General features: G+C 37.4%; 1 protein-coding gene across 1 annotated transcript in view; it reads left to right on the top strand.

The window, feature by feature from the left end:
* The window catches only part of CEP152 (centrosomal protein 152), a 94,993-nt gene that overhangs the window by 648 nt on the left and 73,148 nt on the right, over positions 1 to 21,197 (top strand). The window contains 7 exon segments of the mRNA XM_025884337.2: positions 4,895 to 4,988; positions 13,840 to 13,943; positions 14,167 to 14,239; positions 14,320 to 14,598; positions 15,708 to 15,873; positions 17,340 to 17,480; positions 18,550 to 18,689. Of these exon segments, the coding sequence (XP_025740122.1) occupies positions 4,902 to 4,988; positions 13,840 to 13,943; positions 14,167 to 14,239; positions 14,320 to 14,598; positions 15,708 to 15,873; positions 17,340 to 17,480; positions 18,550 to 18,689 (990 nt within the window). The 5' untranslated portion in view covers positions 4,895 to 4,901.

Below are 21,197 nucleotides of genomic sequence, written 5' to 3'. Positions count from 1 at the left end.
ATTTATTCTGTAGTTCAGCCTGTCGGTGCCTACTTGCTGCATTCTTCAGGGACCTTGAATCGATTTGTCCAAGCTGCTGTCATTAGCACTGATCACAGATTGTCGTTATCATTTGTTTAAATGTCTATACTCTTTTTCTCTACCAAGTCCTGTTAAGCTTTGTAATCTTGAGTGCATGGTAAATAATTGTTGAATAAAGGACCAGGCCTCTTAAGCCAGGTATTGCAAGTCTAAAACAGGCTAGTGTGTTCTGGCTATTTTCATTCTAGAAGGGAAGCTAGCATGTAAACAAGTAAGTAGAATTTCCTAGGGCATTTATAAACTATCCCCCTTTGTGGCACTTAACCTTTTTTATCTTAGGGTCATGAACTTGAGTCTGATTTAAGCTGAATTTCACCATATCCTTCACAGTGCATAGCAATTTATATACGCTCCCTAGATACGTAAATGTATTCAACTAAGTGAGAGGCTGAAATTGAAGCCGTAAGAAAAGTCCAAGAAACAGTCTGAAAATGCAAAATCCTCCCCTCCTCCCTAGGGCAACAGGATTGGGAGGGCATCTTCAAGGAGGTAGCATTTTCATCCCAGAAGAGGTTGTATTTGTTGAAGTAAGGTTTCCCACAGGCAGCATATTCACTTTTCTTAGATGTCCTGAATGCTCTTTGTTTGCCTCTTTTGTGGCTGCAGACTCCTATTCATAGGTAACAAAACAAAATGTATTGATTGGTACATAGTGCTAAGCACTTTATGTTCATTATCTTGTGAATCTTCATAACCAATCTTTGAGGTAGGTACTATTTTTACCCCCATTTTATTAATGAGAAAATGGAAGCAGTGTCTTCAAGCTTGCACAGCTGATAGAAGAGCTAGAATTGAGCCCAGGTTGTCTGAATGAGTGCCCTTATTCTTAACCACTTCAGCAATATTGTGTCCTTTCTAACCGAAAGTCTTTTCTGTGAAACTTCCCTCAGCTGCCCTTTCTTCTTAGTCAAAGTTAATTTGTGCTTTATACTTTCCTCTATTACAGAACTTATTACAATGTATCATGATAACTAATAATTTATATCATTGTTTCTCTAAGGGACTGTAAGCTCCCCATGGCTGGTATCATGTCTTAGATACATCTAGGGTATGAACTGGCACACAGTAGATGCCGAGGAAAATTTTATTGAAATAATGAATCTTAGAGGGCGGCATGAATGTACAATATTCATTCAACAAATAACTTATTGTGTGCCTGCCTTGTGCAAAACGTGGGGGACCTGCATTTTAATTCTGTCTTCAGAGAACTTACAGGTTTTTGGATGAGACAAAAACAGTGCTTTTGGTTTTTGATGTTTTGTCCAACTAAACACTCATTGGTTTTCCCTCTCATTGCAAGGAGGGCAAAGAAAACATAACCAGTAACTACAAAATGAGTATTGAGACTGAACTCTTCTGATCTGAGTGTTAAAAAACAAACAACAACAAAAAAGAACATAGTCTTATTAATAGGTTCAGAAAAAGTTAGCTGGGAAGAAAGTATTAACTATTTTTTAAAACATACAGTACACTTATTCTGCATCTTGATTGTTTAGTGATCCGTCAGTAAATATAGAAATATGTCATTATTTCTCTTGTTAGTATAGTATCACCAAATTTATTCAAAGGTACTTTTACTAGGACAAGCGTTATTTTTCAGTATATTCGTATGGTAGTTTTTAGGATGGTTTTTGCAGTTCATATGTTTCACCAGCAATTCATGAGGATATCTCTTTCCTACAAAATAGCCACCACTAGGTGTTATTAACTTTTTTTTAATTTAGTAGTTGAAAATCATTTCAATGTTTAAATGACACTGAATTCTTCATGAACTTACACATCTTTTATGTTAATTGAACATTTAATATTTATTTTTTTAAATGAATTGTCATGTCTGTTGCCCATTTAAAATTGGGTTGTCTTTTTCTCATTTCGTTTTGAAAGTTGTATATTGGGACTTTGTCATGTGTTTTGCAAATATTTTTCTTATGATACATTATTATTTTATCTTTTGACTTTGTTAGTGTATTTTTTTATATGTAATATTTGACTTGTTAATGATGTCTTTAGCCATATAAAGATTTTATTTTTTGTGTTTAAGTTTCTGTCAAGTTTTTCCTTTATGGCTACCGGGCTTACTGTCTTTCTATTCTATTTTTTCTTCTAAAGCAGTCTCTTTTATTCTGAGTATTATAGTAAAGTCTCGGACAACAGTGGTAATTAGTAGTGATTAATGAGTTGAGGAAAAGCTTTGGCTTTTATTTTAAATTTTAGTTAAAATACTAATTATCCACAGTGTGTTTATCAGATTTCTCTTTCTGCCAAAATAGTGTCTTAAGGTCTCCAGTAGTTTGCACTTTTGAGAAGGAAAACTTATTTGTATCTTTTCTTCCCCAGTCTAGAGAGATTTTGGTCTTTTCAGATATTTGCAAATTTCTTTAATGACATAGTTTGGATTAAAAAGCCATTCAGAAGAGTTACGCTTTGGTCTTTTACCTTCTCTTCATTTAAAAATGAAAATACCTTGCAGAATTCACTATTCTCTGAGAAAAAAGTAGCTCTTTATTTAAAATAGCTGTATTTAGCAATAGGCTGTTGTAAATCTTGATGTTCTTTTTCAATATTCAACAGGAATTGATGGCATGTTAATGAAGGATTGAAAAAAAACCCCTCTTCTTTCTTTTACTTAATATAGGAGAAATTAATGCAAATCATATTCTGGCTTTAACTATAAAATACAGGAAGAGGTGGAGAATACTGTAAATACCAGAAGCAGGAAAGGTGATTTCTGCCCAGAGAATTCAGGGATGTCCTTAAGGTCCAACTTAACTTAATTTCTTTTAAGGAGCCAGGACTTAAATGGGCTAGTATTTTCATTATCTGTTGAATTCTGTAGACTTGATGTTCACTTGCAGTAATGAAAAAACCCTAGAGACATGAGCTTGTGTGAGTGTTTTTCCCCCTTACCATTTCAGCTATATTATAGGCTCTTTACAGTCAGGTCTCTAACTTAGGCAGGTGTACAAGAAGATTCTTGTAGCTGTTGGATGGAGATGAGGTTTAGATTCCCTAAACTTATGTATTTTCCCTCTTAGTGAAAAAGTGCACATTTCCCTTCCTCCTTTTAGCTCTGGCACAAGAATAGAAAGGAGCAAGTCTGGTCTAAGAAACAGAAGCTGGAAGAGTTTATGTTGATGGAAGGGGTTTGAGTCGATGAGTTGAAAGGGATGGGCTGGGTGTAGGAACCAGAGAGGGAAGGATAAAGAAGTGGGCTGCAGATTACAGTTTGGACAAGAAGCATAATTCAGTCCTTGAAAAACAAACAAAAACTTGATGTTTGGGGATTTTCAGCATTAAAATTCATATTTGTGCTAGTCTGTAACACCATATTTCATCTATTCGAAAGTGCTCATTTCTTTTCAAATTTTAATATCTACAAAGTCAGGCTGCAGTTTAAAATTAATGATGTGTCATAATTTAATTGGCCACATCTTTTCTTAGTGGTACAGATGGAATGGTGTCATACAACCAAAGGCGCATTAGGTCTGATGAAGTGGAATATCTTTTTCTTGTAGAGCTATTGGCTTACATAAAAGTTTGTCATCCTAGTTCTCAACTGTTAACACGAGGGAGCTAAGTTCTTTATCGGTAAAATGTATTTGGATGCCTGGGCCTATGCTTCTTAATTCACTTACAATTTAATGACATTTTAGAGCCTGAAAAGTGCAGTGAATGAGTTGTGGCTCAGGCTCACATCAAAGTGCATTTCTCTGGCATGCAGAAGAGAGGAGTGAACGAAGGCAGTATTAGGCTGGGTAATTGATGACGCCTGCCTACTTTTTTGTCGGGATTGTTTGGAACTTTGAAATTCTGGATGGTCTCTGGTGTAGCATCGATTCCTACATATAATTCAAATCATCAGCAGGCTTTGACTGTAAGTACCTGAAAACCCCACCTCCTGCTGCTGCTGCCGCCTCTGCCACAGCAGGAACCATTCTGCAGAGAGCTTCTGCTGATGCTTCTGGAATTGGAACTACATGGTACAGCTTCACACTCTTCACTTGTTTTTCCTGAGTACTTTTTGTTAGGGCCTGATTTTATCAAGCTAAGGAGCGGGATACTTCACACTGTTATTTTTGTTGTGTGCTATACAGAGTTTACCAGATCATAAAGTTTTTTGGGTGGCGATCATTAACTTGGCATTTAGTGGCTGTCTTTGTAAAACATGACATTTGGATTTGTGATACTCAAAGGATGAAGCAAATTGTGGAGGATACTACCTTTGCCATATCTAATAAACCAAATTAGTAACTCCGAGCATATTCTTAAAATTTTTGTTTTGGCATATTTCTAGTTTATCATTTTATTTTTTGTGTGTGAACAAAAAATCTTGCTGTTTTAAGTTATACGTTCCAGACCATGAGAAATGTCTAGTCACAGATTTATTAGCTTTTTGCATATTTCTTTTATTTATTTATTATTTATTTATTTGAGAGAGAGAGAGAGAGCTAGCAAGAGAGCATGTGGGGTTGGGGTGGGGGGAGAGGGAGAAGAAGCAGGCTCCTTGCTGAGCAGGTTGCCCAGAGAACCCAAGGCAGACACTTAACTGGCTGAGCCACCCAGGTGCCCTGCATTTTCCTTTTCTATTAGTTACTGTCATACAGCTATTTTCTGTGAATCACAATTAATTTGTAAGCATAGTCTTTATATTTGGAATACTAACCATTTGTCGTGCATGAGTTACATCTATCTTTTCCCTGACTGCTGTTGTCTTTGTGTGTGGGGGAGGGGCGGGGAGGGCATCTCTTGTGTAGTTTGGTCTGGGGAGATTTTATGCGATATTTAGAAGCCAAGTGTCTTTCTCTTTCCACAGGAACACCATGTCATTAGATTTTGGCAGTGTGGCACTGCAGACACAAAATGAAGACGAAGAGTATGACAAAGAAGACTATGAAAGGGAGAAAGAGGTAAGTTTCTCAGAGAAAAGACTCTAAACCCAATCTTAAAAGTTTTAGTTCCTGATCAAAAAGATAACATCTTGAGTCATTTTGAAGGAATTTATAATTTTTTTGTTGCCTCCTAAAACCTGATCAGTATTTGAACTTGTAAAATGTGGTTGAGTAGAATGCTCCCTTTTTTGAAACAAGATTAAAACACAGTAAATGGTTCGATTCTTTAAGATCTTTTCATTTAGGAGGTAGTGGTTGGCTTTGGAGGCAGAGACCTAGTTTCTAGTTGCCTGGAACTTTGCCGTGAACCAGTCCAGCAAGGTTCTTTGCTTCAGGTAGCTTACATCCTTGTGGAGGCAGGCAATAAGCAAGTAAACAGATGAACAAAAGAATTCAAGTGGGTAATAATTTAGCACTGGCAAGTGCTAAGGAAACAAAATAGAGTGAAATTAAAGCAACTGGGAGGGCACTGGTTGAGGGAAGGCCTTTTGGAGGAGGAAATGCCTGAACTGAGACTTGACTCATGAGAAGGAACAGCCATGCAGAAGCCTGAGGAAGAATATTCTGGGCCAAGACATGCAACAAGTATAAAACACACAAGTTGGGAACAGACCCTGTATATCTGCAGACCAGCCAGAAGGCTGTGGTGTGGGGATTGTGTAACCAAGGGGTGAGTGTGGAGACAGCATGAAGAGGTGGGCTAGGGCCAAATCATTTTGTGTCATGGTAAGATGTTTGTATTTTATTCCAGGAGCAATGGGAAGTCAGCGGAGGATTTTAAGCAGGGAAGTGATATCTGATCATGTTTTTAAAGATCTTACCATCTGCTGTGTGGTGAATAGACAAGGGGAAAAGGAATAAGAGGAGAAGATTATATTGTAGATACATAGATGAGTTTAACGGGATTCCTGGCACAGAGTCATGTTCAGTAAATGGGGGCAATAGTAGAAGTAGCACTTGGTGAAAGTCAACTTATTAGAGTTGTTTTTAGTTTGAGTTTCTTGATTGCCTATGATGATAGGCTTCTTTTGTACTGAGACTATGCTTGATACAATCCATTTTCTAATGTATAAAACAATCCTTTTTAATCGTTACTGTGGACTATTATTATCAACAGGAAGCAAGGAATAGCGTCAGTTGCCCATGTAGCTGGAAGTAGAGTTCGGGTAGAGGTAGAAGACTGGCAGCTCGGTGGATTTTTGTCCATAGACATTTTGTCTTGTTTGGTTGTGCAGTGTTTTTAAGAGTTCAATCTATATTTAAAGATTGGAAAATTTCATGTAACAAGCCAGACTCTGGCTTGTCTTGAAACGTCCTAAGCCCTGGCCACATGTGCACATGGCAGCAGGCAGGCTGGATCTGAGCAGTGGCTGTCCCTTCCCAGCTGTCCACAGTCCTCTCACACCGATGTGGGCTTATTCACGTAGACTTGCCGCTTCGCTCTTGTCAGTTCTCTGCCAGGTCGCTGAGGGCATTGGTGTCTGTGACCCTGACCAGGGTTTCCGGTTTTTGAACGGGGGTCCTTCACGGCAATTGTTGGCGTGAGGATTTTTTGTTACTTTGTGAACTCACAGCATGAGGTCTTCGTGACCCTGATGGCTTTGGATAGTTTGCTGGAATTTAGCTACTGGCATTCCTGAGGGGTTCAGTTTAAGTCATTATTATAGTAGACTTTAAAGAAGAAGAAAAAATAATCTGACAGGTGATTTTTCATTGGAAAAGATATTAGAGATGGTTAAGGTATTAGAGGGAACTAATTAGAGGTATATTGTGTGGTGAAAGTTTTAAGGGGGACATTAGTTAAAGAGGCAATTAATTCTAGGTATATAGAAAATAGCCCTAGGGATCACTTCTTGATAGGCTATAAGCTGGGATAAGGAATTTCCAGAGGAAAAGGAGCTCTTAAGAAGTGAAATACCTAAGAATGAGTGTTTCTAGCAGAGTGGGAGAAAAGAATGTATAGCCAACTTGACTCTGACATGATGATTATGTTTTGTGTTAATAAAAAATGTTTTTGCCTTTTTTTTCTTTTTTAATTGCTTCAAGGGAAGAAGTGAGATCAGAGGCTAGAGGGTTTCAGATTTTCACCAACAAAATTCAGGATTATTCATAAAATTCAGCTTATGTATATTTTGTCACTGCAAGTTAAAATGATAAATTGGCTAATCAAACCTAAGTTTGTTTGCAGATCCAGAGGCCATTTCAACCTCCTCAGGCTGTCTGACCCTACCATAGCAGAACATTTCACAGCCTTGGGTGGTTAAAGAAAAGAGTGGTCTTTTCCTGCTCCCTGGTTGGTAGTTTTGGGATTGACAGCTGCGTTATAAGTGTTAGTAGTGGGCTAACACATATTGCTTTCTCTACTTAGTGAATCACTTGGTATTCAATTCACTTATGTAGGAGGAATGTCTGTATTCCTGAGGATGTATTACAGGGCCAAGCAGGCCATATCTGACTCATAGTCTACACTGCTAAGGATTTTTGAGATCCTCTCTCTGTAAGTGGTAGAATAATCCTGATTTTGACCTTCTGGTATGAATGTCCAGTTGCTGAGTTTAATTTTGGTGTTTTGGGTTCAGTTGGGATTTTGTCCACATTTGCCCCCAAGTCAGTGAATAAGTCACAGTCAAGTTCCAACTTCATGCCATCCCAATAGCAGCTCTATAAATATGATCTTGCCTTTTCCATTTCTATTCCCTCCATTGTTTGCATTGAAGATTGAGAGAAGAAAGCACATTTAATCTTCAGAAAAGGAAACAGTCACTTCATTTAGTAAAGCAATTCAATATTCAGAGGACATTTAGACCAGTGGAATCTGAAACCACATGATTAGACCCATATTTTGAAAAAATCTCCAAGAGTTTTGCAGAAAAGTCAGGCACTACAATCATTTCTAAATTCCCTCAGTTCTAAATGGTATACTGGTAAAGGTTTGGGCACTGTGGGCCAACACATAGCAGAGAAGTGTATAACCCACAGCCTCACTCAGTGTTTCACCCAAAACTCTATCTTCTACACAGTAAACAGGGCAGATTAGGGTGCAGATGAGTGAGGGGGATGATACCACGGAGACATGCTGTCACATCAGTTAGTATTCTTCTACACAGTAAACAGGGCAGATTAGGGTGCAGATGAGTGAGGGGGATGATACCATGGAGATACGCTGTCACGTCAGTTAGTACTCATCTCACTCCTGTTTCTCACCACTTACTGGGGCGTACTACTTTCTTGCTGTGCCATTTGAGAATTATGGCTGTAGTTGTCTTTGCTGCTAAGTAGACCTCATCCAAAGTATTCTAGGCAAACTTTTACTTGGAAAGCTGGCCCAGAGAAGAGGAATTTGAAAGTTCTTTTATTAACTCGTTCATAACCTAACAATGTGATTTTTCAAAATACTTTTCACTTAAGTCAGCGTGCTTTGTGATTTCGTTGTGTGATATTACAGACATACAGTTGTTACTGTTGGGATAGAAGTGGTTACAAGCTCCAAAGTTATTGGTGAACCCACAGCTTAAGGTAGACTGTCATTTGGGATCTTCCACTTTGCTGGAGTATACATGTACTTTTCTGCCGTGTCCCCAGAAACAGCTCTGTGACTAAGGCTTGCTTCTATGTATGCACGTATGCACTTTGGAGCAGAAGTACTAGTAATCTGTGCTGTCAAGATAACACTTGCTGATGAGGGTTCACTTAGTAATGATCGATATGAAGCCTGGAAAATGATCTTGAGGAGAAAGGTAGGTGGTTTAAGTAACAGATGGCAGAGAGAAGCTCACACCTGGCCATGCTGATTTGAGTCTGTTTGGATTTAATATCGGTGCTTCTCTAATAGAATAGTAAAGTTCATCTGAGCTTGAAATCCTGTATTTTAAAGAGGTAGGGTTTCTATTGCACAGCCTTTCTTCTACTTTTTAATTGCCTTGTTTGATGTAATTATATAAAGATTTTGACATTTTGTCCCCACTAGAGGGAGTTATGAAGCTAGTATTTGTTTACATTTTATATTATTTGACTTATTTAGTGGCACTTCCTTGTCATCACTGGAGAAAAAGAAACAAATGGTTAAGTATTCATATGCTTGATGTTTTTCTTTAGCAATTTGTTATACTTTATCTGGATTGTACCTTTGAATGTTTCTCATAACATACAGGTGTTTTTCAGGGACTGTCACGATGGGAACAAAAACATTACTCTGGCCGACTGTAGCTTGGTTGTACACAAAGAGGTAGAAATAAGTGTCTTCCAGTGACTAACGAAATGTCATGTAGAAGAAAACTGGAGTGAGAATGGAGAGATTCAGGTTCTGCTGCTGGCTCTGGGGCTGTACCTCTCTTTCCTGGGTATGCCAGTCACCTTCTCTGGGCCTTGGTTTGCTCCCTTTTAGAAGGAGAGATTTGCCTTGGAGGAGCTCCAGTGTTCCTTCCAGGCCTAAAGTTCTGTGTCATTTGTGGGGCAGCTGATAGTTGTCTAACAGATGCTGCCGTATTTCTTTTTCAGGTATGTGGCAATCTAGACGCAGTCTTCCCCACTAACCTAAAATTTAGTTTAACTAATGGAATGGATTTAAAAAAAAAAATTCTGCATGTAATATAATTCATGAACTAAAACTCTGCCTGCCAAGTTATTTGGCCCTTTATCGTTCCCATACTGAGCCTTTTCAAGGAGGTTTTTAACTTGGCTCTTAGGTTAGAATGAAGATTCTGTTTAGTGTATACCCATGAAAGCATTATGTAATAATTTGTATTTTAAAATATCAGAATCTTTTCAGTATACTTATGAGGTAACCTGTTCAAGATCCATATGAATGTTGGCTACTCCATTTGCTGCTTTTCTCCAGGAAGATGTATGGTTTGTAATCTGAGAACTCTTGCTTTCATGAATATTGAAGATCATAGTCTCTGAAGACAGTCTGTTTAGTTAATTTAAGTTGAAAACCCTAACAAGGAACCCTCCTACACTGTTGGTGGGAAGGCAAGCTGGTGCAACCACTCTGGAAGACAGTATGGAGGTTCCTCAGAAAGTTGAAAACAGAGCTACCCTATGACCCAGCAATTGCACTACTGGGTATTTACCCCAAAGATACAATACAAATGTAGTGATCTGAAGAGGCACATGCACCCCAATGTTTATAGCAGCAATGTCCACAATAGCCAAACTGTGGAAAGAGCCAAGATGTCCTTCAACAGATGAATGGATAAACCCACAATGGAATATTATGCAGCCATCAAAAAATGAAATCTTGCCATTTGCAACGACGTGGATGGAACTAGAGGGTATTATGCTAAGTGAAATAAGTCAATCAGAGAAAGACAAGTATCATATATCTCACTGATAAGAGGATTTTGAGAAAGAAGGCAGAGGATCTTAGGGGAAGGGAGGGAAAAATGAAACAAGATGAAACCAGAGAGGGAGACAAACCATAAGAGACTCTTACTCTCAGAAAACAAACGGAGGGTTGCTGGAGTGGAGGGGGTGGGAGGGATGGGGTGGCTGGGTGATGGACATTGGGGAGCGTATGTGTTATGGTGAGAGCTGTGAATTGTGTGAGACTGATGAATCACAGACCTGTACCCCTGAAACAAATAATACATTATATGTTAATAAAAAAAAAATTAAAAAAGAAAACCCTAACAAAAGGTTTACACACTGTTCTCTGTTTTACATTCCCCCTAAACATAGGCATTTTGGATGTTCTGCAGGGGTTATTGCAAAGTGTTTTGCTGCTGAAGTTCTTTGAGTAAAGGTAGAGGAGTTTATGAAATGGTTTATTTAGAATGCATTTCAGTAGAAGCCTTAGCAATGGCAAATGATCTTTTTTCTAAGGAGGGTATCTATTTAATTATTAAACTCAGTTGACACACAATAACATCCCACTGAAAAGATTGCATTTGTGACCAAAAAGCAGTCTGTTGAATTTGGGAAAGTAATGAGTGGAATTAAATGTCGTCATTTATAAAAATTGTTCTCTTTGCCCTTGAATCTGTTTGGTAGCTAGGTGGATCTTTAACAAGGAAAATTTATAGTTTATAAAATTCTCTACTTGGTAACATGCTAAGTTGATCTGATAATTCTGTGTTTTATGGCACAAGGTTCAATGACCGAAAGCAAAAACTATTTGACAGTGTATATGAGAAGGGCACACTTTGATCCTGGGACTGGAAGCCTTGGGGGTGGGATTTTGTTCCTGAATGGCCTTATTAGGAGGACTCACTTCATTTAGCTTCCCTCTGTCCTGAGAGTTATGGGAGACAAGGAATATGGCCCAGCTATGCCAAACCACTTCATGGAGAAATTTTTTTGAAGGTAAATGAAATGCTTTCTAAGTGTTAGCATATATGTTAAATATTTTATAAGAAACTAAATACTATAGGGATGATTGTGCCAGTTGATAAGTTCACCTGTGGATCTGGAAGCATTTTGATGAACTTATTGCTTATGCTCAAATTAATTTTCCTCTGTGGATGCCAATTTTGTTAATTTTGTGGTGTCACAGAGAAAGCTGCAAGAACTGCTTAGTTATCATATAGCTTTTTTAGGTGAGAGGAAAAAATGTACTTTTCAGATGTCCCTGTCAAGGTTCCCCTTAATTATAAGGCTATGTACTTGAATCTCACTGAAGGTTTAGAAGAAAATATTCTTTCTGTACAGGAGTCCTTACTTGATGTAAGTATAAGAGATTTATTTTGTTGTTATTTTTCTCTGTGTAGGATGTGGGAGTAATCTTTTTCCTTAAAGGAGTGATGCATAATTATAGACAAAGCAGGTTGGACTACTTTTAAAAGACCTCATATATGTTTTTTACTTAGTGAATTTTGTGTCTTTCTCAAATCACTTTGCTACCTCTCACTTGAGGCATACGTGTAGTATACTAATATGTTGATGTGTTTAACTTTTAGTGATTCTTTTGTGTTTCTTATTCTTTATATCTTTGGGTCAGCTCTGATACGGCTAATTCTCAGAATGGTTTTTCAATTACTCAGCATGAGCAGGTGACCAATAAATCAAGGTCTTGGTTATTAATATTAATATCAAATAAATTTTGAGATGAAGTTAACTTCTCATTGGAATAGAATATATTTTTCTTGTTTCATTTTTAAAGAACAATGGATTGAGAAAACTTTAAAAAAAAATACAGTGAATATTAGAAATATATGTGGGATCAAGGAAGTATCCCCCTCCCCTCTTCACATACCCCATTTCCATTCCCAAATTTGACTTCTTCAAAACCCAGTTAACAATTGGAGCATTCCTTTGAGACCTTTCTTATAATAATTTTTTTTTTTAAGTGGGCTCCATGCCCAGTGTGGAGCCCAACACAGGGCTTGAACTCATGACCCTTAGATCAAGACCTGAGCTCAGATCAAGAGTGGGGCCTTTAACTGACTGAGCCACCCATGTGCCCCCATAATATTTTCATTTAACTTTTCACATATGTATTTTCTTTCAGGAGGTTTTTGATTGTAAATGTAATACTCAGATATGTTTTATAGCTACATTTCATTTTTTCTAAAATGGGTAAAAACAACTTGCCGTAGACTAAGCCGTAGATCAAGGAGCATCTCATTTTTTTCCCATGGTCTTACAGAGTAATATCTTTCACTTACTGCGGGACGCCTGGGTGGCTCAGTTGATTAAGCGTCTGCCTTCGGCTCAGCTTATCCCAGGGTCCTGGGATCAAGTCCCACATTAGGGCTCCTGCTCAGCAGGGAGCCTGCTTCTCCCTCTGCCTGCCGCTCCCCCTGCTTGTGCTCGCGCTCTCTCTCTGACAAATAAGTAAATACAATCTTTAAAAAAAAAAATAAAAAATAAATAAAATTCACTCATTGCATAATTTTATGGGGTCATTTATGCACTGCAGAGGACTCGGTCAACTTGTTAATTTAACTGATGCTTAATTTTAAAGAGAAGTCATAAGCAGCCCTCTTCTGTTTAATAATATAATATTTGAATATTCTGATTGCTATAAATTTTAAGACAATATATTGGGAATTGAGGAAAGACATTTACAGATGTTGAAATTCAACAAATTAGACCATTCATCTCTTAATCACTGTTTATCTTGAAACAATGAATGAATTTATCTAGTTTTTATAGGTAGAATGCTTAAAGATGTGACTTATCTAGAAAAAAATTGGATAGTGAAATCAAATGCTTTTATGTCAGGTTTGGAGTTATGCTTTTGAGAGTGCACTGTAGCTCTGTAGAAAACTGAGTCTTAAAGCTCCCTTTTTACTCAGCTGTGTTACCAGAGCCGAGTATCATGTATCTTTTCATCATTGGAATTAGATGGCAGTCTGCTAATTAGTCATTCTCCAAGGGGTTTCTGTCACCTTATTAAAGCTTTTAAGAGCTTCTGGGCCACCTGCTGCTGGTGGTACTACTGTTCTCACCACCTGGGCGAGGTAGAGCCAGCTACTCAGATTCCCAGGGGGATGTGTGATTGTCAAGTCCCCAAGGTCTGATTACTGGTGGAACAGGGTTCTGAGACCCAAGTCTGCCCCATGATAACATAATACGGTGATTGTACCATTATCATGACTTGCTGTGTTTCCTTAAAGAAGGTTCAATGTTGTAATGTTGTTGTATTTAATGTTAAGTGTATGTTGTTGTAATGTTAAGTGTATTTAAATCTCTTGTAATGTTAAGTATATTTAAATCTAAGCCGTGTAGAAAAAAAGCCTTCTAGTATAAATCCTGATATTATGCATTCCCCTGAACATAATTTGTGTGGAATTTCAAACATTTATTAAATGGAGAAGTTAGGAACGGCTTTGACTTCTCAAGTCGAAGTCACCTGTTGCAAGGCAACTTTGGTTTGGCATCTCGTGTTTCCGTCAGTGTGATATTGATGCTGACTTTCCTGTCTCAGTTGCAGCAGTTACTCACCGACCTGCCGCACGATATGCTGGATGATGACCTGTCCTCCCCTGAGCTCCGCTATTCCGACTGCAGCGAGGATGGCACAGAGGGAGAGTAAGGACCTAAAATCACTTGCACTCATATGTTGCAATTCTATAAGGCTCTTTCTTTTGACTCTCTGTAGGCAATAATGGACACGGTTGTAAAATTGTAGACTAATTCTTAGAATTTTAGGTGAAGGTTAGAGAGGGAAGACGTTAAAATCTTGGGGTTCTTTGTGTTATCTGTATCCAAATAAGTGGTGGGCTCTAAATCTAAAGTATTGATTTTTCCCAAGACTACATCGCTCTGAGCAATTGGAGATGAATTGGCGTGAGCATCAAGTGCTCCCTAAATCTCAAAGTGTAAATGTAAGTATCGAGTGGATAATGACTTTGGCGAGGGTGGGAATAGATCTTAGTGCCTTTGTTTTACTCTTGTTATCTACTAGGACTATAATGAGATTCGGGATGTATATATTGGAGAGAAAAGTGGCAACGGCTGGGAAGACAGTCAAAGTAAAAATGATGACCAGCGTCCTGGCTGCCATCCCAAAGAAGGTGAAGATGAAGGTGGAAGTGGTTATAGTCCTCCAAGTAATTATGAACAGACAGATTTATATCACCTTCCTGAAAACTTTAGGCCATATATCAATGGTCAGAAGCAGGAATTTAATAGTCAACCAACCAATGTAATTAAATTTTCAGATCCTCAAAGGAATCATTTCCAGGTATTATAAGAACTGGACTTTCAGGAGTTTGTGTGTATGTGTGCACCCATTTGTTTGTATGTGTATATGTATATTTAAAAAATGTATGTAAGTGCAATGGTAAGCTTTATTTTAAGTACAAAAGTCCCTAGGAGTGTTCAGGCTCATGCTGAATTAGTCATGCTGTTTTCTGTTTACAATCTAATGAAATCATGATCTTAAGTTAGAATTTTAAAATAGAGACGTTCCAGAAAGAGTTAAATGGTAAAAGTTAAGTTTGCCAAAGATAACCATCCTCACTTACTGCTGCTTTTGGCTTCTGCCACTTCACCGTGCTTCAATGAGAAGCTATGTTCGGGTATCTTGGTATAGTTTTAAAGTGGTAAATCTATGTAGATGATACCATTTAGTTACCTTGATTTTCTAGCTCACCACCTTTATAACAAATTTTAGGTTGAATACTTCAAAGCTGTTATCTATTTTGAGATGATACAGCAGTAGACAGGATGAATGTTAAGGAAAGAAACAGATTTTTTTGCCCCCCCCTCCCGCCCCCGAAGGTTTATTAATGAGCTAAGACCTTAGGATATAGGTGGCTGCTTCTTAGACTTTCGGAGTGACATTGATTTTGCCAATAGCTTTTCTTTTTTTGCCAACAGCTATTCTGTGTCACCCAATGACGGGATGACTTTTTGATCCTTTTAAGGTGGTCATTTTCTCTTCTATCTCTATGGAATATTAATCCACAAGTGTTACTGAATATTTATTATATACGAGGCATGTTCTTGTTTTTGAATATGTACATTTTTATGTTCCCAAGATGTTGGCATCACCTAAATCATTCTTAAATATTTATATACGTTCTTATTTGAATTCTTGAGTGTTATTTATGGAGTTGGCCTCATTATATGCTCAGAAGTACAATTAAGATACATAAAATTATATTTTATAGACTTTTAATTAACAGTGTTAAATGACTGTAAGTGGTATTTTTAAGCAAAGATGTATGTATAAAGTTTGCAATTGTACCACAATTAAATTTCCTGACAAAATTGAGGTGTCTAATTCAGATTATTTTCAAAGAAAAGGCCAAATCCTGATTGTCAATTTCATTTATCATCTTTTGATAGCAATATGTTACATCGCAAGGTCCCAGTTGTCAAGCTTTGGAACCATATAAAGTGACATATAAACCTTATCAGGCTTCTGCCCAGAATAATGACTCACCAGCCCAGGAGATAGCAGGAAGTGACACATTTGAAAGCCTGCAACAACAATTTTTAGGAGCTAATGAAAGTATGTATCAAGTTTATATTTATTTCTTAATAACAGAATTGCAGAGTTTTGAACACTGGACATTCTCAAATATTATTTTCTTCTTAAAGTGTGATAATGGGATTGTGGTTGATTTTTTTAAGTTCCATTATTATTAGAGATCCTGAAGTATTTATGAATAAACTGATACGAAGTCTTGGATTTATTTTAAATAATGTGTTGTTGGGGGTAATGTTAGGTGGAGATATAAATAAAGCAAGACTGGCCATGTGTTTGTAGTTACTGAATCTGGGTGATGGGTTCATGGGGTTCATTGCACTCTTTTCTCTACCTTATATATTTGAAACTTACCATAATAAAACATTAATAGAAGTTCTTCTTAATTGTATATTTCAGTTCTAGTTGGTTAAGACTTTTCTTTAGATAATATGTTTTTCTTACTGAAGTCTAATTTGGAAATGAAATTCAAGTTTTCTCTTCAATCTTAGATTTTTCATTACTACATAGAAATGTAATTTAGTAAGCCAGCCATTATCATCTTAAGTTTTTCTTTTAATTTTTAGACTTTTAGTGTAATAATTAGGCAACTGATATAAAGTACTTAATACTCAGAATTTAAACTAGAGTTATCTCAGGTTTCGTCATGTAGCATTTGCCAAAAAAAATTCCCTTTACATAGTACAGGTATAAACATGAGAATGAGAAAAGTGTTACTAGAGAGTTTGGAGGAGATGAAACACCCGAAACCAAAAGCCATAATTTATGGTCTGACTGACCTGAATCAGCGATTCCTACATTTAACTTTTATTGTCATGCTCTCTGGCATGTGAAATAGCTTCTAGTTATTGCGCATCTCCTCCACATCACTTTTTCTCTTTTCCCCCCCAGTCATTTTTAAGTGGTCCCTAAAATGACTTCAATCATTTCTGAAAGGAGACCTCAAAATTCTTTATTAATTTATTCATTGATTTATTAATGCGGCAGTTACGTGCTAGCATGAACATGAATATGATGTAATTCCCGCTCCTGTTTAAAATATTTTGAGAAGAATTTCTAGAAATTTTCTTTAAAAATGGCTTTATAGAAGCTGATGTACTTTTTTCCCCCAATTTTATGAGAGCATAGAACCTAGAGCATAGAACTGTTCCATTGTAATTGGTATATGCTTTTTCTTTAGCCAAAATGGTAGTGACTCAGGGTTATACTCTAGGCCAGTGACTTCTTAAACTTTTCTGGCAGTGACCACGGTAAGAAGTACCTTTTTTACATTGTGATGAGGATCTATGTAAATAAGTATGTATAACTAAAACAAATGTTTCACGAAATAATCATTATTCATGATGCACTCTGATATATTCTGTCTTATTTTTTTTTTAAAATGCTAGTCACAATCCATTGAATTGATTTCATGATACTAATGAGTTGTATCCACAAATTTACATTTGGGTATGCTTTTATCTAATAAATTATCTTTAATTTTAATGCAGATTCTGCAGAAAATATGCAGATTATCCAACTTCAGGTTCTTAACAAAGCAAAAGAGAGACAACTAGACAATTTAGTTGAAAAGTTAAATGAAAGTGAGCATCAAATTAGATATCTGAATCACCAGCTTCTAATAATCAAAGGTAAGATGATACCTGTTGGGTGCTGTCATTTATGAGGTATACTAAAGCTAGCTATCTTGTTTCTAACAGCTCATTTTAAATATGAAACTTAGAGAGTGGATGCACTTGGTCAGAGGGCTCATAATGAGTCCGTCAGAATGAAACAAAAACCCAGGACTTTTGACACCTTGCCTTGGATTACTTCTCACCAGAACATTCTATTTCAAGGTCCTCATTTTCTCCCTCTTTCTCTTCTATCAGTGAACATTATTTAACTATGCTGATAGCATTCTGTCCTAATAAATTGTTGATTCCTTATGTAGTTTACCTTGGCTGAAGTATTCCAATTCCCGAGAGACTTGTGTTTAGCTTGCAGTACATTTCTAAGCCTACAAATTAATGTAGGGTTTTAATCCAAGTGAGTTAGTGATCCTGAACTCCTTCGGGTGTGTCAAGAAGAAAAATAGAGCCATTACTGGGAGAGGCACATAGAGGAAACATAGTTTCAAGTTATAATTGCTTACTCTTCATGCTTTCTGTAGTTTTGGTCAGTGGTGAACTTTGTAGAATAATTTTGTGACTGAACTCTAGCTTGTTTCAAACTTAATTGATAGTGAAAAGGTCTCTTTCTGTAATGTTTATAAAATTTATTTTGAGAGAAGAACTTGTAAACTGTTACGGTAAAGTATGTGGAAAGAATTTAAGATTAGGTGAATTTAAAAGTTCATTGCATATATGCAGTGAAAGCAAATAGTCCTCAGATTCCTTCTTTGATTAGCAGGGACTTGTCACATCTATGTAGCTTCTCAAGTAAACAAATGCTGAAATCATTGTTAGGAAATCTTGTGGTTCTCAAAAGTATACAGTAAGATTTTTGAGGGAAGTGGTTCTGGTTTTCTCAGTTTTTTGGTGCCACCCAGGCATTCTTTTTTTGGAACTTTCCTGGTTTTCCCTAAATCAACTGAAGTTTACTATCTGAATTGAACCGAACATTTATATGATACAGATCTGATATTTGATAAGCAATTGTGAAAATTGGGGTCCCTATAACAGTAACTTACTATTTATATAAACATTTTTAATGTTGTAGATGAAAAGGATGGTTTGACCCTCAGCCTCCGAGAATCACAGAAACTCTTTCAGAATGGAAAAGAAAGAGAGATACAGCTTGAAGCACAAATAAAAGTACTGGAGACCCAAATACAAGCACTAAAAGTGAACGAAGAACAGGTAAGTATTTATCATGATTATTTATGGTAAAAGGTATTTATTACAGTGAAAAGTTTACTTAACTTTTGGTAATGTAGGACTAAATTTAGCAGAACTTGCAGTTTATATCTTCTTCCACCATAAGCCTGCTTTTGTTTCCCTTACTTTGGAGGGATGGTGCTCGCATCTGCCCAGGCATCTGTGCACCAGATAAAAGTCTGCAGGAGACCTCAGCTCCTCTGTTCCCTTCCATCCAGTCAGCTGCTACCTTCTGTTGAGTCTCCGCATTTCTGTGTGTCCCTGATTCAGGATTTTACTGTTTACTGTACAAGTGTCTTAACTAGTTTTTTTTTTTTTTTTTTTGGTTGGGGTGGGGGCGGGTGGGTGGGGAGGGAGAAGGAGAGATAATCTTAAGCAGGCTCCATGCCCAGCATGGAGCCCAACTCCGGGCTTCATTTCATGACCCTGAGATCATGACCTGAGCTGAAATTGAGAGTTGGACGCTTAACTCACTGAGCCACCCAGGCGCCCCTAGTCTCTAGTCTTTAACTCCTTCTCCAAATTCTCTCTTATGGCCAGTCTTTCTAAAATACTGATTGTTTTTCCCTTGCTTAAAGCCTGACCCCACTTCACTTTGTGGGATGAAGTATGGCATGGGAATGGCCATGTGATCCTTGCCTACCTCTTCCCTTATTCTCCTTAAACTCAATAGTGTGTGTGTTATTTTCATGTACTTGTATACACCGTCTCTTCTCTCTGGAAGGTCCTTCCCACAGAACACTGCTAATTGGTTAACACCCCCTGCTCGTGGGTTTCCTTTTCCTAAGTCTTCCCTGCCTTCCAGCACATAATAGGTGGTCAGTATATGTTGAGTGAATGTTGTTGGTGAAAACTGATGTAACCTGTACATATTTTGTCTTATGTATTTCTCTTTTCCGCTCTGATACTATCACGACTATAGTTTTATGGTGTGTTTTGAAATGTGGTAAACAAGGGCTACGGTTAGTATTCTTAAAAAAATCTGTAGCTCTTTCTCACATTTTCTTTCTAGATTTTGCATATCAACTTTTTATGTTTGTAAAAAATCTTGTTGGGATTTTGATTAGTGAGGCATGAGGCATCGTGTTTACCATTTTATCGATGAGTTAAGTTTTGGAGAGGTCAAAATTACTTGCCCAAGGTTACAAAGCCAGTTATTGACAAAACAGCAGCACCTAAATTTCCTGACCCCAGTAGACTTGCCTTTAAAGTGGTGGCACAGGGAAGCCTGGCTGGCTCAGTTGGTGGAACGTGTGACTCTTGATCTGGGGGTTGTGGGTTCGAGCCCCATGTTGGGTGTAGAGGTTACTTGAAAATAAAATCTTAAAAAGAAGACAAAAGTGGTGGCACATTCTTTGATTAATGAGATAGATAGCCATTTAATTGTTGGAAATGGTCACAAGTCATTGGTAGCCAAGCTTCGTGGGGGGGGGGTGACTCATGAGAGTGATGCCATTTTGGAGGTGGGGAAAGAGGGTAGTTAAAATTGAAAGTGACAAGCCTGGTGATGGGTATTAAAGAGGGCATGTATTGAATGGAGCACTGGGTGTTATACGCAAACAATGAATCATGGAACACTACATCAAAAACTAATGGTGTAATGTATGTTGATTAACACAACATAATAAAAAAAATTGAAAGTGACTATAAAATCTGAGTTTGGTTTTGGATGAGATGTGCCTAGTTCTGAGGATGGTTTCATGAAAGAATTTAAACAATGCTCTCTCATATCTGGTTCCTTATCCTTCAGGTGTCAGCTAAAACAAGCCACCTTATATCTAGAGTAGCCCATAGTTCCATATTCCTACTGTCCTTCATCATGCCATAGCCTGTTACTCTATTTTAAAACTGTCTGCAATGATCTCATTTGTTTACTTGTTACTGTTTATCTCTTCTCATTAGAAAATAGTAAGAGTTTGGACCTTGCCTGTCTTGTCATCGTGTCCTTAAGTGCTTAGAACCCTGCCTAAGTTCTGCCTAAAGTAGTCACATTATTTATTGAGCAAATGAATAAATGTCATAAGCACTTTATTTTTTTTTTAAGATTTTTATTTATTTATTTGAGAGAGAGAATGAGATAGAGAGCATGAGAGGGGAGAGGGTCAGAGGGAGAAGCAGACTCCCTGCTGAGCAGGGAGCCCGATGCGGGACTCGATCCCGGGACTCCAGGATCATGACCTGAGCCGAAGGCAGTCGCCTAACCAGCTGAGCCACCCAGGCGCCCTGTCATAAGCACTTTAAACAGCATTCGAATAAATAGTCAATCTCTGGAATAGAAATGGAGAATAAGCCTCATTATGAGTGTTTAATTTTTGTGTGTAAGAGACTATTAGCATTTTTAACTTTTTGAAAATTGATAGTTCTTATAAAAAGTTGAATTGCTTTTATGTAGTAAAATGTTACAACTTTTAGATCTTTTTATAAGTTAGACATTGCAAGTATAAAAAATAAGCCATAAATGAAAACATAAATAAAAGCAACAACAGAATC

The sequence above is a fragment of the Callorhinus ursinus genome, unplaced genomic scaffold (assembly GCF_003265705.2).
Source record: "Callorhinus ursinus isolate GAN/ISIS: 27379988/994484 unplaced genomic scaffold, GSC_fseal_2.0 scaffold25, whole genome shotgun sequence".
NCBI classification, from domain to species: domain Eukaryota; kingdom Metazoa; phylum Chordata; class Mammalia; order Carnivora; family Otariidae; genus Callorhinus; species Callorhinus ursinus.
The sequence above is the reverse complement of the archived record's forward strand: the minus strand, read 5'-3'. Positions and strand labels throughout refer to the sequence as shown.